At 43.2% G+C, this 17,055-nt stretch overlaps 1 protein-coding gene across 1 annotated transcript; it reads right to left on the bottom strand.

Annotated features, from left to right (window-relative positions):
* Window positions 1-417: 417 nt before the first annotated feature.
* GLRX3 (glutaredoxin 3) lies at window positions 418-15,286 on the bottom strand. Its single transcript, XM_074545423.1, has 11 exons — window positions 15,128-15,286; window positions 12,885-12,993; window positions 10,432-10,506; window positions 8,618-8,825; window positions 7,840-8,012; window positions 7,682-7,743; window positions 5,738-5,795; window positions 4,920-4,972; window positions 4,075-4,114; window positions 3,184-3,276; window positions 418-663 (listed from the first exon to the last, which is right to left on the bottom strand). Exons 1-11 carry the CDS (start codon window positions 15,193-15,195, stop codon window positions 613-615), a joined length of 990 nt encoding a protein of 329 aa, XP_074401524.1. The 5' UTR covers window positions 15,196-15,286; the 3' UTR covers window positions 418-612.
* Between the last annotated feature and the right edge of the window lie 1,769 nt (window positions 15,287-17,055).

Below are 17,055 nucleotides of genomic sequence, written 5' to 3'. Positions count from 1 at the left end.
CTCTGCTTCTTCTTTGGTCGTGGGGCTGGGAAAAAGGAGATTTTGTAATACCTGGGGTCATGTCAACCACAGAAAGCTGAGGATTCACCAGCACCTCCAAAACCACTGAAACCTTCCCAAAAACCCCACATTCATGACTGAGCACCCCAAATCAGCAATTAGTGTGCCCACTTAACGAGCTTGCAGAGGACAGAGCTGCAGCTCATTAATAACTCCCTAAAGCTGTGCTGGCTCAAGGCTCCCAAAGTGTTTTTCTTGTTCATTAGACATGGAACCAATTAATGGGGGCAGGAAAAGATGGTGCTCCATTAATATTCCCCTAATGAGAGCTGAGCCCAAAAACACCAAGTTCCAATTCCACCTTAAATAATCCTGGGATGGACAGGGGTGCAAATAAAGAAACCCCAACACCACAAATCCTGGAGCACTGAATTTTAATGGACCTTTTTGTGTCCCTAGTGAAACTCCTTTGCACAGAGAGAATATCTGGGTTTATTTCCTGTCTGCTCCCCCTGCTGATGCTGCTCAGGGTGCAGTGTCTGTGGCTCCAGGAGAATCTCTGAGTGTTCCAGGCTGTTCCAGGGATTTCTGTTCCCACTGGTGTCCTCCCCATCAATTCTCCCCCTTCAGCACAGGCAGCAGCTCCCCACTTTCCTTCAGCTCCTGAAAGACACAGAGGGTTTGTTGGGATGATCCAAGGGGAATCCAGCAGGAAATATTCCCTGGCAGCAGGGCATGCCTCAGAGAGCTCCCTCTGGGCAACACCCTGAGATTTATCAATCCTTTATTCATGAAATTTAGTGGAAAAGCCAAATAAGTGCACAATCACACCTTGACAGCTCTGCCTGGTGTCCCTGATCTCCTGCCAGCTGCAATTCCAGACATCCCAGGCACAGAACTCTCCAACACCCCAAAGGATGGGTTTTGTTTTGCCACCCATGAACCCCCACAAGAAATGAAAACTCCTCAGGGCTCTGAGCCTGCCCTGCTGGTGCTGAAATTGCCATTTCAGTGCTGGCAGTGCCCCAGGAGCAGCAGGGCACACTCGGAAACAACGGGGAATGTTCTTCTCCCACACCTTGGAATCAGCAGCTCTACTTCAATATACAGGATTTATACAGGATTTATACAGGATTTATCAATCCTTTATTCACGAAATTTAGTGAAAAAGCCAAATAAGTGGACAATCACACCTTGACAGCTCTGCCTGGTGTCCCTGATCTCCTGCCAGTGCAATTCCAGACATTCCAACACCCCAAAGCAGGAACTCACCACCCATGGATGGGTTTTGTTTTGCCACCCATGAACCCCCACAAGAAACTGAAACTCCTCAGGGCTCTGGGCCTGCCCTGCTGGTGCTGGAATTGCCATTTCAGGGCTGGCAGTGCCCCAGGAGCAGCAGGGAAAAAACGGGAAAACTCGGAAACAACGGGGATCTTCTTCTTCTCCCACACCTTGGAATCTGCAGCTCTACTCCAATATCCATACCAGGCTGCATTAAAAATGGAATTTAAACCACTGACAGCACTCATCCACCATACAAACCATGAATTCAAACAGCCCAAGGATGCAAAGAGAGAAATTACATTGAAATACCAGAAAAAAGGATTTTACAGCATCTCACAATGCCCAAGACTCCTCTTCCTCAGCACTGAAAAGCCTCCACACTTCTTAAGTTCTCTGTTATTAATTTTATTGATTTAATCCCTACACTTGCTAAATAAACAAATAAAATTAAACTCTAAATTAAGTTAATCTATATAATATAAGCAAAATTAATCTATATAATCTAATCCCTACACTTGCTAAATAAACAAATAAAATTAAACTCTAAATTAAGTTAATCTATATAATATAAGCAAAATTAATCTATATAATCTAATCCCTACACTTGCTAAATAAACAAATAAAATTAAACTTTAAATTAAGTTAATCTATATAATATAAGCAAAATTAATCTATAAAATCAAAGCAATCCCTACACTTGTTAAATAAACAAATAAAATTAAACTCTAAATTAAGTTAATCTATATAATATAAGCAAAATTAATCTATAAAATCAAAGCAATCCCTACACTTGTTAAATAAACAAATAAAATTAAACCCTAAATTAAGTTAATCTATATAATATAAGCAAAATTAATCTATATAATCTAATCCCTACACTTGCTAAATAAACAAATAAAATTAAACTCTAAATTAAGTTAATCTATATAATATAAGCAAAATTAATCTATATAATCAATCCCTAAAAGATCCCTAGCTTGCTTAATCTATATAAGCAATCCCTACACTCGTTAAATAAACAGAATTAATGATATACCTAAGGTAAAATTAATCTATATAAATAGTATTAATCCATATAATTTAATAAAGTTAATCCACATAAATAAAATTAATCTACAGAATTTAGGTAAAAATAGTATCTATAAATCAAATTATTATTTATATAATAATTTTATACAATATTTTCAGTAATAAATTTATATAAGAATTGAAGCAATCCCTACACTTGTTAACTGAATAAAAATTTATATACTTTAAGTAAAACTAGTCTATATAATTGAAGTAAAGTTGATTTATAAAAATAAAATAAAGCTATACAATTGAAGTAAAATTAATCTTTGTAAATAAAATCAATCCATATAGTTTAAGTAACATTAATCTATATAAATAAAATTAATCTATGTAACTGAAGTAAAATTAATCTTTGTAAATAATATTAATCTATGTAATTGAGGCAATCCCTCACCCTTCTTAAATAAATCAAACAAAACTCTATAATTTCAGTAGTCCCAGGATTTTCAGAATTAAATGGGATTTATTGACTGGGCATTCCAGGAGTGCCAGAGTCTGAGGAATTGGCTCTGAACCATCCAGGAATGGGCTCAGGAGGATTTGGGAACTCTGGGGCTGCTCCAACAACTCCCAGAAAATTCCCTTTTCCCCAGGAATGTTTCCTGGCAAAAAACCAACACCAGGAGCAAAGTTAAGGATGAGAAAAATGCAAAAAAAGAGGTGAAAATGAGATTTCTCCAGTCATTCATTGAAAGCTCCTTTCCCTGGAAAAGCATCCTGGGGCGGCTGCAGGGGTTCTGTGGGGGACAGGCAGGAAAATTCCTAGAAATGGAAATTTGAAATGCAATAAATGGAGTTTTTATTGCAAATAAAAGCAGCTCCTACCTTGACAATGTCCAGCCCCCCCACCAGCTCCCCCTTGACGTAGAGCTGGGGGTACGTGGGCCAGTTGGAGAAGGATTTCAGCCCCTGGCGCACCTGGGAACAAACGGGAACTAATTAATTGATTAATTAATTAATGCTGGCCAAATCAAAGCTGGGAACCAAACAGGAATTAGTTCTGGCCAAATCAAAGCTGGGAATCGAACAGGAATTAATTCTGGCCAATTAATTTCTAATCAAATCTGGGAATCGAACAGGAATTAATGCTGGCCAAATCAGATATGGGAAATCAAACAGGAATTAATGCTGGCCAAATCAAATCTGGAAATTAAACAGGAATTAATTCTGGCTAAATCAAATCTGGGAAATCAAATAGGAATTAATTTGGCCAAATCAAATCTGGGAAATCAAATAGGAATTCATTCTGGCCAAATCAAATCTGGGAATTAAACAGGAATTAATGCTGGCCAAATCAAATCTGGGAATTAAACAGGAATTAATTCTGGCTAAATCAAATCTGGGAAATCAAACAGGAATTAATTCTGGCCAAATCAAAGCTGGGAAATCAAATAGGAATTAATGCTGACCAAATCAAATCTGGGGAATCAACCAGGAATTATTGGGGAACTCTGGCCAAATTAACCAGGACTTATTGGGGAATTCTGGCCAAATCAAATTTAGGAACAGGAATTCATTCTGGCCAAATCAAATCTGGGAAATGAAACAGGCATTATTGGGAATTCTGGCCAAATCAAATGGGAATTATTGGGAATTCTGGCCAAATCAACCAGGAATTATTGGGAATTGTGGCCAAATCAAATGGGAATTATTGGGAATTGTGGCCCTGGAAAAGGCAGCAGGAAGGGATCCCCAGGGAAGGGCAGCTGCTGTTACCTCCTCGTCCTCCAGGATGTCAAAGGTCTCGTAGTCCACGCTGGGGAGAGGGAAAAATTGGGATATTCATGAAAAAAATGGGACATTCATGGAAAAAATGGGATATTCATGGAAAAAATGGGATATTCACGTTATTCACACTGCAGCTGGGAAGAAATGCTCAAAAAGCAACACAGCCCTGCAACATTTGTAAAGAAACTCAAAATTCTCACAAAAATGGCAAAAATTACCCCCCAAAATATCTGAAATCTCAAGGTTTTTTAAAAATCCATATAATGCTGGAAAAACCCCTCAGAGTTCTCCAAAATATTCTCAAAATTATCAAAAACCCCTCAAAATTATCAAAAGCTCCTCAATGTTCTCAAAACCCCCTCAGAATTAAAAAAAAACCCTCAAAGTTCTAAAACCTCAAGATTTTTTAAAAACCCATAAAATGCTAGAAAATTCCTCAACGTTCTCAAAAAAAACCTCAGAATTATCAAAAAACCCCTCAATTCTCAAAAAGCCCCCTCAAAAGTCTCAAAACCTCCAGATCTTTAAAAAAAACCCCTAAAAACTTTCAAACCCCCTCCAAATTCTCACAAAAAGTCCTCAAAATTCTCTCAGAGAAACCTCAAAGCCTTGAAAAAAATACTCAAAATCTTCAAAAAACCCTCAAAAAATTCCTCAATGATCTCAAAAAGCCCCAATAAAATTCTCAGATAACTCTTCAGCTGCTTGGAATCCTCTTAAAAATAAAAACCTTATATTTGGGGAATAATTCCACTTGTATTTCCTACTATATTTTCCATAAAATGCAGTTTTTACCCCAAAATTAGCCCCCAAACCCAAACCCCATTGCTTACCCAGTGTTATTCATGATTTCTAGGATTTGCTTGCTGAAGCCACATTTTGCCATCTAAAATGTAAAACACAGATATTAAATGTCTCTGCTTTTTGAAATCCATGGAATTCCAGCTGCACTGCAGCAATTCCCAATTTTTTGTTGGATGAGCCACTCCTTAATCCCTTTTCCATCCTTTACCTCCTGATTTTTATGGATTTATGGAATAAATCTGCTGCATTTTGAGGCATCAATATTGATTCACCATAAGAAACAAGAACAGCAACTTGTTATATTTATTATCATTAGAATTAATTTATTAGAATTAATTTAACTGTAATTAAATTAATTATAATTGGAATTACAATGAATTAATAATTCATATCCACTGCAAACTTTTCACATGAAGACAATAAACAGACAACAATTTTTATATATTAATAGGCATGATAAATATCTATTATATAAGATATGTAAGATATCAGATATATCTATTATATTTCCTAAGCATTAGATATTTCTATTAATATTTATATTGCTATTAATAGAAATATCTAATATTCTATCTAAATATTTATCTAAATATCTAAATATTTCTATTAATATTTATATTGCTATTAATAGAAATATCAAATAGTTCAATACTATTCAGCAATAATAAAAACTAGGGGCTGTTCTGTGGTTTGCAGAAGCACCAAATAAAAAGGTAAATAACTTTGGCAGCAGCATTGATCTGAATTAAGGAAGAACAAGGTAAAAATGCAGGTTTTATTTTTCTGAAAATAAATATAAAATAAAATAAATAAATAAAATTATTTTTATTTTAACATTCCATGTTACCTGTTTGTTTCCCTTCATGAAGAGCATCACAGGAGCTTTGTTTATCAAGGATTTGAGCCTGGAAAAAGACACAAAATTCCTTGGTTATCACCCCAAAGAAAATGCAGAATTGGGAATGAAAACTCCAACTGATGAATCTCCAAGAACTCCACCCTGGGGTGGGATGCACTCCCTGCAGGAACCCATCTCAGGGACAACTTTCACCTAAAAATAAAATTTTAAGGGACTTTAAAACCCTTTGGGAAGCAGAGGATGTTTCCCATTCCCTTCTTCCACTCAAAAGTTTGTGCCAAGCAAAACAATTCTGTGTAAATTCTGTGTAAATGGGGTTACTGCTACTGCAATCTGCAAACTTTCATCAACAACTGGCCAAAAAATGTTGAATTTCTTAACAAACTCCTTAAAAAGCACAGGAAGAGGCTAAAAGGCTTTAAAAAATATGTTTTTAAAGGCCACCAAAAGTAAGTTTTTAAAGATTTAATCTCCAGTTTAATCTCTGCTAAAAGCATTAATTGGGGTTTGTGGCCTCAGTGAAACAATTTCAAGGTAAAGCAACCCAAGGCTTGAGATAAATTTGGAAGGAATTAATAAATCCCTAGAATTTACAATGGTGGGATTATTATTTATCACCACTTTTACATGGGATTTATTGAATTATTTCTGCATTGCACTGAGCAGGGAGAAGAACCAGGCAGGGATTCCCTCCAGTGACACCAGAGCTGGGAAATCTGTAGCAAATAAAGCTGGAAAAGGCTTAAAAAGATGATTTTCCCAGTTATTTTTAAAGAATAAATGGCTAAAGAGAGACAAGAATGAATCTATATCTATATATCCACTTATAGATACAGATATATAAATATATAAGTTGACGTATATAGATATATTAATATACAAATAGATATATAGAGATGTATAAATAGAAATATGGAAATATAGAAATAGAGATATGTGTTTATAAATATATACATAGGTATAGAAATATAGAAATATAGAAATTTAGAAATATAGATACAGAAATATAAAGGCATATCTATAAATATATAGATACGTATAGATATATAAATATAGATTATAAATGTATAAATAGATATACATATAGATATATATGGAAATATAGAAATAGAGATATGTGTTTATAAATATATACATATAGAAATATATAAATATAGAAATTTAGAAATATAGATACAGAAATATAAAGGCATGTCTATAAATATATAGATACGTATAGATATATAAATAGATACAGATTATAAATGCATAAATAGATATACATATAGATATATATATAAATATGAAAATATAGAAATAGAGATATGTGTTTATAAATATATACATAGGTATAGAAAGATATAAATATAAAAATTTAGAAATATAGATACAGAAATATAAAGGTATGTCTATAAATATATAGACACATATAGATATATAAATAGATATAGATTATAAATGCATAAATAGATATACATATAGATATATATGAATATGGAAATATAGAAATAGAGATATGTGTTTATAAATATATACATAGGTATAGAAATATATAAATATAGAAATTTAGAAATATAGATACAGAAATATAAAGGCATATCTACAAATATATAGATACGTATAGATATATAAATAGATAGCGATTATAAATGCATAAATAGATATACATATATATGTATATATATATATAAATATATATATATATAAAAAAAAGTATATATATATATATATATAAAAATATATAAATAGATTCTTGCTATAAGCAGAAATTAAACCACAAATATAAGTAAAAATTCTTGGACTTAAATATACAAACCCCAAAAGACATTGAAAAACTGCAAGAATTTTACAAGTCAATAAATTCTTGAGGCACTTCTGATAAAGCAGGAATTCACAGAGGGTTTCCCCTTATGAGCATAGAAAAAAAGTCACAATTTGCAATAATTCCCCCACCTGTCCTCCAGCTTCTGGCCCTTGGGGCAGATTGTGTCCAGCTCTCCTGATGCCTCGAGCTCCTGGGGAAATTGGGAGAAAAAAGCAAAACTGGGGTGGAAGAAGCCAGAGCAGGCCATGTGTGGCAGGGCAGCGCTGAGGGAGCTGGAGCTGCTCACCCTGACGATGTCCAGGCCCCCGATGAGCTCCCCCCTGACGTACAGCTGGGGGTAGGTGGGCCAGTTGGAGAAGGCCTTGAGGCCCTGGCGCACCTCCTCGTCACAGAAGATGTCAAAGCTGCTGAAGGCCACGCCGTGCTTCTGCAGGATCTCCACCATCTGCCTGCTGAAGCCTGCAGGGGTTCCAGGGGCTCTCAGCACGGCTGGGCTCAGCTGGGCTCACAGCTGGGCTCACAGCTGGCAAACAGCTGGGCTCACCCTGGCACACAGCTGGGCTCAGCTGGGCTCACAGCTGGGCTCACAGCTGGCAAACAGCTGGGCTCACCCTGGCACACAGCTGGGCTCAGCTGGGCTCACAGCTGGGCTCAGCCTGGCAAACAGCTGTGCCCACAGCTGGGCTCAGCCTGGCAAACTGCTGGGCTCAGCTGGGCTCACAGATGGGCTCACAGCTGGGCTCACAGCTGGGCTCACCCTGGCAAACAGCTGGGCTCACAGCTGTGCCCACTCTGGTTCAGAGCTGGGCCCACACCCTGGCTCATAGCCGTGCCCACCCTGGCTTGTGGCTGCGCTCACAGCTGTGCCCACCCTGTCTCTCAGCTGTGCTCACAGCTGTGCTCACAATCTGGCTCTAACCGTGGCTCACAGCTGTGTCCACCCTGGTTGACACCCATGCCCACCCTGGCTCCCAGCCATGCCCAGCCTGGCTCAGGGCCGTGCTGTGCCCAGCCTGGCACAGTGGGGCACAGCCCAGCCCTGGGTGCCAGGCAGGCTCTCTCACCGCAGCGGGGCTCCTTGGGAGAGCCCTTCATGAAGAGCATGCAGGGGGCGGCGTTGATGAGCCCCCTGAGGCGGGCGTGCAGCTGCTCCTGGGCAGGGGCAGCGCCCCCGGGGCCGGCCGTGCCCGCCGTGCCCGCCGCGTGCCGCTGCACCTTCTGCGTCAGCTCCGGGGCGTGCGCGCCGTCCAGGCGGTCCACGTTCTGGGAGTTCTGCAGGGAACAGCACACAGGCTGCAGGGCAGGGGGAGAAACACAGCACACAGGGCAGGGAGAAACACAGCACACAGGGCAGGGGGAGAAACACAGAACACACGGCCTGCAGGGGAGGGGGGTAAATACAGCACACACAGCCTGCAGAACAGGCAGAAACACAGCACACAGACTGCAGGCCAGGGGGAGAAACAGAGCACACAGGGCAGGGTGGGCTAAACACAGCTTTAAGTCCAGCCTGGGCTAAAGCACAGCACTGTCACAGATATCTTTTTATGAAAATCCTTCCCTTAGGATTTTTCCTCCTGAGAAGCTGACAGGCCTCAGGAACAAAATGCAAACAATGGTTATCTGCTGCTGTGGGATGCAACAGGTGCATCTGGGATTGGTCTCATGGGGTTGTTTCTAATTAATGGCCAATCACAGTCAGCTGGCTCGGACAGAGAGCCTGAGGCAGCTGCCTTTGTCAGCATTCTTGCTTTCCTATTCTTAGCTTAGCCAGCCCTCTGAGATGAAACTTTTCCTTCTACTCTTTTAGTATAGTTTTAATGTAATATATATCATAAAATAATAAATCAGCCTTGTGAAACGTGGAGTCAGATCCTCGTCTCTCCCCTCAATGTAAGACCCCTGCGAACACGGTCACACAGCACAGAGAGCCCTCAGTCAGGCTGGGCTCAAGCACAGCAAAGCCAGCCAAGGCTGCCTTGCAGGGAGGGCTGTGCTGCCAGGCTCGTGCCTTTCTGGTGCAAATGATGCCTGAGGGATTTTAGCTTTTCTGGTTTTCAGATCCTGTGCTGCATTCGTGCCTAATTCTGAACTCCATCCAAAGTGTAGCTAACTGTCTTCACATTTTGATCAAACTCAACAATTCCCCCAGGCCTGAAACTCAAGGACACCCTACAGCCTCAGGGCCTGGAAAGCATAAACAGGAGTGAATTGGGAGGAGCAAACTGGGGATAAATCACTTCATCACCTGAAGCTGAACTGGAGCATTAACCCCTGATATGTACACAGACCAGACCCATATCTGCCTGACAAACCCGTGCCCATGCTCCATCCTGGTGCAGCCTCTGAGTGCCCAAGGTGCACCTACTGAAGGCCTTTAATAAACACCCACTTTACTTTATCCTCTCAACCCTCTGTTCTGGGCAGCCACTGCAAGGCATCAGTAACAGCACCAAGTTTGCCTCTAGAAATACTTATTTCATAAAATATTATCCATTTTATCATCACAGGCAAACAGCACCCAAACAGAATTGTTATTTCTGTCATTACCATATTTACTTGGGTCTTTTCCCCCAACCTCAATACAAACAAATGCTGCTGTAAATTTTTTGACCCAAGTACAACAAGTGAAATAAAAGCTATGTATGAATCCCAAAGCACTTAAGGAAGCCCTGAACTATTCCACATAAAGTGCAAAAACCATGTGCATTTCCATTTTTAGGTTCCACTGGATAGAATTCAATCAGTTACAGAGGTGTTTCCTCACTGAGAAAGCTCCTAAGGTTCTGGTAGAGTATTACACAAGTATAAGTATTAAGAGTCCACATGGATTCTATTTTCTCTTAAATCCACTTTTCTTAAATTCATTTCCTCTTACCTTAAAGAACAAGAACGTTGGAACAGAACTAATTCCATATTTTTCAGACACTTCAGGCACAGCCTCAGCTTCCAGCTAAAAACCAAACCCAAAAAAAAAAAAAGCCTGGATTATTTTCATAATCTTCTTTCAAGTTTCACTGCGAGTGTCAATCCTGGACTGCTCTCCCTGGCATTTGATCCATTTAAGCAGGATCTGCTGCTGAAGTCTGGGAGCCATTTGCATTTAAATGAGACTCTCTGGGCTGCATGGCCCCGCTGAACTCCAGGGTGTCAGAGCAGCTGCAGAGCTTTTTATTTTGTTGCACATTTCAAAAGACGCCCGGAGGCTGCGAATAAAATTTTTGGTGCACTCCTGACCCGGTAAATTCTCACTGCTGTGCAGCTCCTGCTATATTGGAAGCCATAAATCACTGCCCAGTGATGTCCCCACCACAGAGGTGCTTTTGTGCCCCTTTGGGGGGCTCTGCATCACCCCTGACATCTGCAGCCCTTGCAAATGAGGGGGAAAAGGAGCTGCTCCTTCAGCTGAGGGTGATTTTTAACTTGATTTTTAACTTGATTTTTAACTTGATTTTTAACTCCTGCAAGGCTGCTGAGTGCCCAGCCTGGGATTGCTGCTCCCACTTTCATCACAGAGGGATTTGCTATGAAAATTTATCTTCACAGGCTCAGATTCTGAGCAGCTCCAGCTACACAGGCTCCTAATGAACCCACTAATTAGAGAATAATTAGAGAGGCAAAGCAGGAGCATCACAAGTGAGCCCCAGCCTCCTCCTGCACATCACCACTCCAACAGAATCAACTGCACAGCCACAGCTAGAAAATGAAAGCTTGCATCCAACTGAAACCGAACTGAAAGCTTATACATAATTGAACGAGAATAGGTAATTCCAATTATTGATTCTTTTTCCAGGGGCAAATGATGACTTCCACCACTAATACTCATTTTCTTTCCCAGCAAAATTTCCTGCTTGGATATTTATGTTCCACATAACACAGAAGAGATTTCATTTCATATTTCAGGAACTTGCTCTCATTGGCACAGCTTCCCAAAATGTTGTTTATGAGTGTTTTGGGATATGAACACATTCATTTCAATCAAACATCCAAGGAGGAAACAGGTGCTTGCCAATTCAAAGGCAGGCTGGATATCCTGGAACACAAAAATCCCACCAAGAACTGCCAAAATCAAATATATTCCTCTGGAGGAGCTCCTCCCTCCAAAATGTATCAGTAAAATTCACCCAAGAATTTCCATCAGCTTATTTTCTCTGAGCAAGAACACCAGTAATATTAAAATTACTGGAGGAGGGAGTTGGGAATGGATGTGCCACCACCTTGGTTTCACAGCCCTGGATGACTTTGGAACCTCATTATTAAAATATAAATTACAGCTGAATAATAAAGGTCATAAATAAATGATATAGGAATAACAAAAAGGCAACTGAGAGATTCCAGACTTTGTTGGGCTGAGCAAAAGCTACTAAACTCTAGATAAATGTAAGCATCTTGAATCTGCAATAAGTGGAAAATTAGTCTTTTGAAGCTCTAAGTCATAAAGTATCATTAAAATAATTCTGACCTGTTTTACAAATACCAACTGAGAGGAATCATTAAAGAAACCCACACACACATCCTAAAGGCTGTAAAAATCCCATTAAAATACTCACACACAGCTGGCTGCTCCACTGCTCCCTGCCCTCATCGTGCCAAAGTGCCTCATTAACCAGAGAAATTTGGTTTAAAACCAACAGCACGTGGATGAAGGGAATTCCTTCCCCTGGATCGCAGTGGGATGTGCAGAGGGTCTCACAAAGCAGAGTGACAACCCTGCAGGGGCTGAACTCACCTTCCAAAGGGTCATTTTAGCCACAGGAACCCTCTGGGAATCCTGAGATAACATCCCCAAGGCTGGGCACCCTGGGGCACTGGGAGGTGTCCCTGCCATGGCAGGGCTGGCACTGGGTGGGCTTTGGGGTCCCTTCCCACCCAAGGCATTCCAGGATTCCCAGTATGAGCCATCCCTGACAGCAGCAGCACTTTGGGATAACCCTGGATGGGTTTGAGATCCCTTCCCACCCAAGGCATCTCAGGATTTCCTGCCATGGTAGCACCTCTGGGATAACCCTGGGTGGGCTTTGGGATCCCTTCCCACCCAAGGCATTCCAGGATTCCCAGTCTGAGCCCATCCCTGATGGGAGCAGCACCTCTGGGATAACCCTGGGTGGGCTTTGGGGTCCCTTCCCACCCACAGCATTCCAGGATTCCCAGTCTGAGCCCATCCCTGATGACAGCAGCACCTCTGGGATACCAGATGTGAGAGGGGCATTAGGAATGTGAGGCCCCAGAGGCACCCCAAGGGAAACCTGCCCATTTTGGAACATTTCCTCCCCCAGGGCTGTCCCAGCTCCCCCAGGGCTGTCCCAGCTCCCCCATGCTGCCCCTGCTCACCTGCACGAAGGTGACCTGGCTGTGCTCCCGTGCCAGCGCCGCCATGACCTCGTTCATCTGCGCGCACTGCGGAGCCCATGGCGCCCAGAAGTGCACCACCACCAGGGACCTGGGGAGAAACAGCACTCCTGGGGACAGCTGCCAAATAAACACCTGGATCAGGGAACCCCTGGGCCTGGGAGAGGCCTCCAGAACCACCTTCCAAGGGCCCGACAGCCACCTTGTCCCCAGAGCCCAGAGTGCCACCTCAGGAGTTCCTTGGACACTCCAGGGATGGGCACTCCATAAAAACCCCTCAATCCCCACCACCTGCTGCCCCAGAGCAGAGGCTGGACAGAGCTCCAGAATACAGCAGGGATTGATTCAAAGCATCTCCTCCATGGATGCACCTTGGGCAGCACCAGAGCCCAGCCAGGGCTGCACCCAAGATGAACCAAAATGGCCCCAAAATGCACGGCCGGGCACGGGCTCTGTCCCTGGGATCAGTTCTGCTCCATTTGCACCTTGCAGTTCATTGTCCCATCCCAGCTTTAGCCCAGGCAGTCCCACCCTGCTTGTTTTTCTCTCTCCAGCCCACGGGGTTTGTGCTCCTGGGCTGGGATTTGGATCATTTGTCCTTGGTGCCCAGCTGGAGCAGGAATTGTTTTGTCTCCCTGCTCTGTGCACAGAGCTCAGCATCCCTGATGTGAGCCCAGACCCACACACTAAAGCAGCACAGAATGGGAAAATGGAAAACCTAAACCTGAGGCATCAGCTGAGATTAAAAAACCCTTTAAAGCACACCAGGAGTTTTCCTTTCCCAGGAACATTCCGAGGCCATGCAGCACAAAGCCTGTCACACTGCAATGTTATTTTTCTGCTGGCATTAGCTCCAACTCCTTATTGCAGGTTTGCTGGGATGTTTGGGATTGGCTCCACACAGCGTTTAAAAGTGTGACAGAAATCCCATCCCACTGGGGACCAGCTCCCACAGGCTTAAACACCTGGGATGACACAGTGACAAGATATTGGAGTTCTCAATTCTATTCTCCACCTTTGCAGAGGTCAAACCCACCAGAGTGGGAATAAGGAATTAAAGATACAATGTACTAGTATTAATTTACTTAGTAAAATAGAGAAATCAAGTCACTCATCCCACAGCAGCCCCTTCATGCCTTTTATCCCTAAATAATGGAAATTCATTGTAAATTGTAGCAGCACAAGGTCCCTGCTGGGATTGCTCAGGACAGGGCTGGGAGCAGCCTGGGACACTGCAAGGTGACCCTGGATGGGCCTGCAGGTCCCAGACCAGGGTGAGGTTGTAGGAAAAGCAGAGCCCTGTCATTAATCACAGAGCACAAAACCCGATTAATGAGACCCTGGGCGGGAGATGAATAATTCAGAGCCATTTCTGTGTCAATGAACACCCAAACGATGGTGTTCCCATTGAAACATCACTGCTGCTCCCACTGCAGTGTCACTGCTGTTCCCACTGCTCTTCACATTGAAATGTCACTGCTGTTCCTATTGCTATGCCACTGCAATTTCACTGCTGTTTCCATTGATTAGCCACTGCTGTTCCCACTGCAATTTCAGTCCCGTTCCCACTGCAATGTCACTGCTCTTCCCATTGAAATTTCGCCGCTGTTCCCACTGCAATATCCCGCTGGTTTTGGTGACACTCCAGCGCCTGGAGGACAATCCCAGCTCTCAGGGCAGCTCTGGTTTATGAGATTTTTCAGCCAATTCGCCCGATTTGGCCCCAAATTCCCTGCGGCAGGAGCTGCTGTAGGGTGGCACCTCCGAGAGCTGAGCCAGGGGAAGGCGGGGCTGGCAGAGGCCGAGCCAAAGCCGAGCCTACACCCAGCAAAAGCCCGAGCCAAAGCCCGGCCTTTGCGCAGTTTGGGGCTCGGTTTGTCCCCATTTTGGGGTTTTTCTCTTCCCCACGCAGGTTCTACCGGGCTCTGCAGCAGCACCGGCCCCTCCCGAGCTGTGCCCTGCGGGGACCGGGAGGGGACACCGGGATGGCACCGAGAGACGGGACAAAGGGATGGGACCCAAAGAAGGAACACCGGGATGGGGAACCCGCGCTGGCCCCCACAGAGGTGACACCGGCACGGCCCCAACGGACGGCTCCTCCATGGGGGCCATCTCCGCCTGCCGGCCCCCATGGAGGAGACCGAGGGACGGCACGGCGGGACGGGAGCCCCGGTAAGGGACACAGGCACGGGCCCATTCCCCCCTCTCCCCCGGTGTCCCCTCACCGGTCCGGGCGCTGCAGCAGCTTCTGGAACTGCTCCACGGAACCCGCGGCCGCCACCGCGCCCGCCATGGCCGGGCCCAGCCAGGGACACGTGGGGTCAGCGCCGGTCACGTGGCGGCAACCGCGGGTCACGTGCGTCCGCCCTGGGCACGCGCTTCCTCCTGCCTCACGTGGCCCGCCTGTGTCACGTGTCCCGCCTGTGTCACGTGCTTTCCCCGTGTCACGTGTGCCCCGTGCCGGCAGTGCCGTTCCAATTGTTAAGAATGGGTTAAAAACTGTTGTAAAGTAGTTGGTAATTGTGAAAAATGCGTATTTTGTGGTTGGCTTTTGGCAGATATTCAAATGAATATTATATGTGTTGAGTTAGAAAGTGATGCTGTGTTAATTTCCTTAAGTAGTGTGTTAAATATAGTTTTAGGTTATAAGAAATGGTAAAATAGAAACGATGCTATGTAGGATACTTCTTTTAAAGAAAAGACTCGCAGTGAGCCAGCAGCCACAGGATACCTGAATGTTTCAGAGAAAGGGAATTTATTGCCCCATTATCAGGAGAAATGAACTTCTTCCTGCCTCAAAGGCGCTGTCAGGATTCAGAGGAAGGAGCTGACACTGCCCAGCCAGAATCCTGTGTTTGAATGGAATTTCTGCATCATGGATGAGGTGTATAAATATGCAACAGGCTGCTGCTTTTAAGGGTTAATCCTCTGTTAACGTGGGGCCTTTTTCGGGCTTATTTTGCCCAGTAAAGGTACCCGGACTGTCTGTAACGCTTTGTCTCTACTGTCTCATATTGTCCTAATCCAAATTGTCCAAAATTTTTCTTACTCTAATTACCCAGACCCTCCCCACCCTGCCAGGGAACAATTCCTAATTCCCTATATCCCATCCATCCCTGAGGCCAATCCTGGGAATTCCACAAACAAACCTGTTTTCCAGCAGGAAACCCTTTTGCCCTTGGAGTGCTCCACCCCACAGAGTTTTGCTGTGGCCATTCCCTCTGTGTCCCACCAGGCTTCCATGGAAAATTCCATGGAATTCCTGCTGCTGACGGGTTGGCTCCTGGGTTTGGGGCTCTTTTTTGGGGTTCCCATCCCAGTCCGGTTCCTGGTGAGTTCCCAACAAGCAGGGTGGCTTTGGGCTGTGAAGGAATTCAGCAGAGGGAATCCCAAGGCTCTGGGGAAGGCATTATGGGGTGGATGCCCACACTCCATGCCACGGTCCCGCTCTGAGTGGGACAGATGGAACCCCTGGCAATAAATCTGTTCCCTCTGTGCCCACGTCAGCTCCAGCTCTGCCCCCTAAATCAAACCTGGGCCCTGAGAGAGCTCCCCGAGACCTTTGCAGGCTCCTTGGGAAGGGAGAGGCAGGAATGCAGCTCCAAATGGATGGGCCGGGGAGCCAGGGGAGAGCTAAATCTGCCTCCCAGTCAGCTGTAATTCTGGGAGCCCAGATGGAGCCTGGCAGGAGCTGCCCAGGGAGCTGCAAGGACTCGGGGTGGAGCAGCCTGGGTGGTGCTCACAAGGTCCCAGCGTGAGGGAAGAGATGAGATCTGACTCCATGTTTCAGACAACTGGTTTATTATTTTATGATACATAATATTAAAAAAACCCCTATACTAATAATATAAACATATTATTATAAATTTATATACAAATATATACCATATATAAAACTGTAATAACGTTATAATATATAAATAAACGCAATAAACAATATATAAAATAATGTATTTTTAATATTATAATTTAACATTGAATATATTAAATATTAAATGTATTTATTATTTATATTTTCACATTATATATTTTATTATGCATAATATTAAAAACTATACTAATAATATAAAATAATTAAATATAAACATATTGTCTATAAATAAAAATATATAATATTTTTATATAAAAATATATATGAAACTATAATAGTATA

The sequence above is a fragment of the Zonotrichia albicollis genome, chromosome 7, assembly GCF_047830755.1.
Source record: "Zonotrichia albicollis isolate bZonAlb1 chromosome 7, bZonAlb1.hap1, whole genome shotgun sequence".
Taxonomy (NCBI): domain Eukaryota; kingdom Metazoa; phylum Chordata; class Aves; order Passeriformes; family Passerellidae; genus Zonotrichia; species Zonotrichia albicollis.
The sequence above is the reverse complement of the archived record's forward strand: the minus strand, read 5'-3'. Positions and strand labels throughout refer to the sequence as shown.

What these genes read in the sequence shown, in the direction of transcription:
- GLRX3 (XM_074545423.1), bottom strand. Translation starts at nt 15,195, where the DNA reads ATGGCGGGCGCGGTGGCGGCCGCGGGTTCCGTGGAGCAGTTCCAGAAG. An exon ending in GAAATCATGAATAACACTGG is followed by an intron (nt 4,115 to 4,919) that starts GTAAGCAATGGG and finishes CCCTCTCCCCAG; the next exon opens with CGTGGACTACGAGACCTTTG. An exon ending in GGGGGCTGGACATTGTCAAG is followed by an intron (nt 664 to 3,183) that starts GTAGGAGCTGCT and finishes TGTGTCTTTCAG; the next exon opens with GAGCTGAAGGAAAGTGGGGA.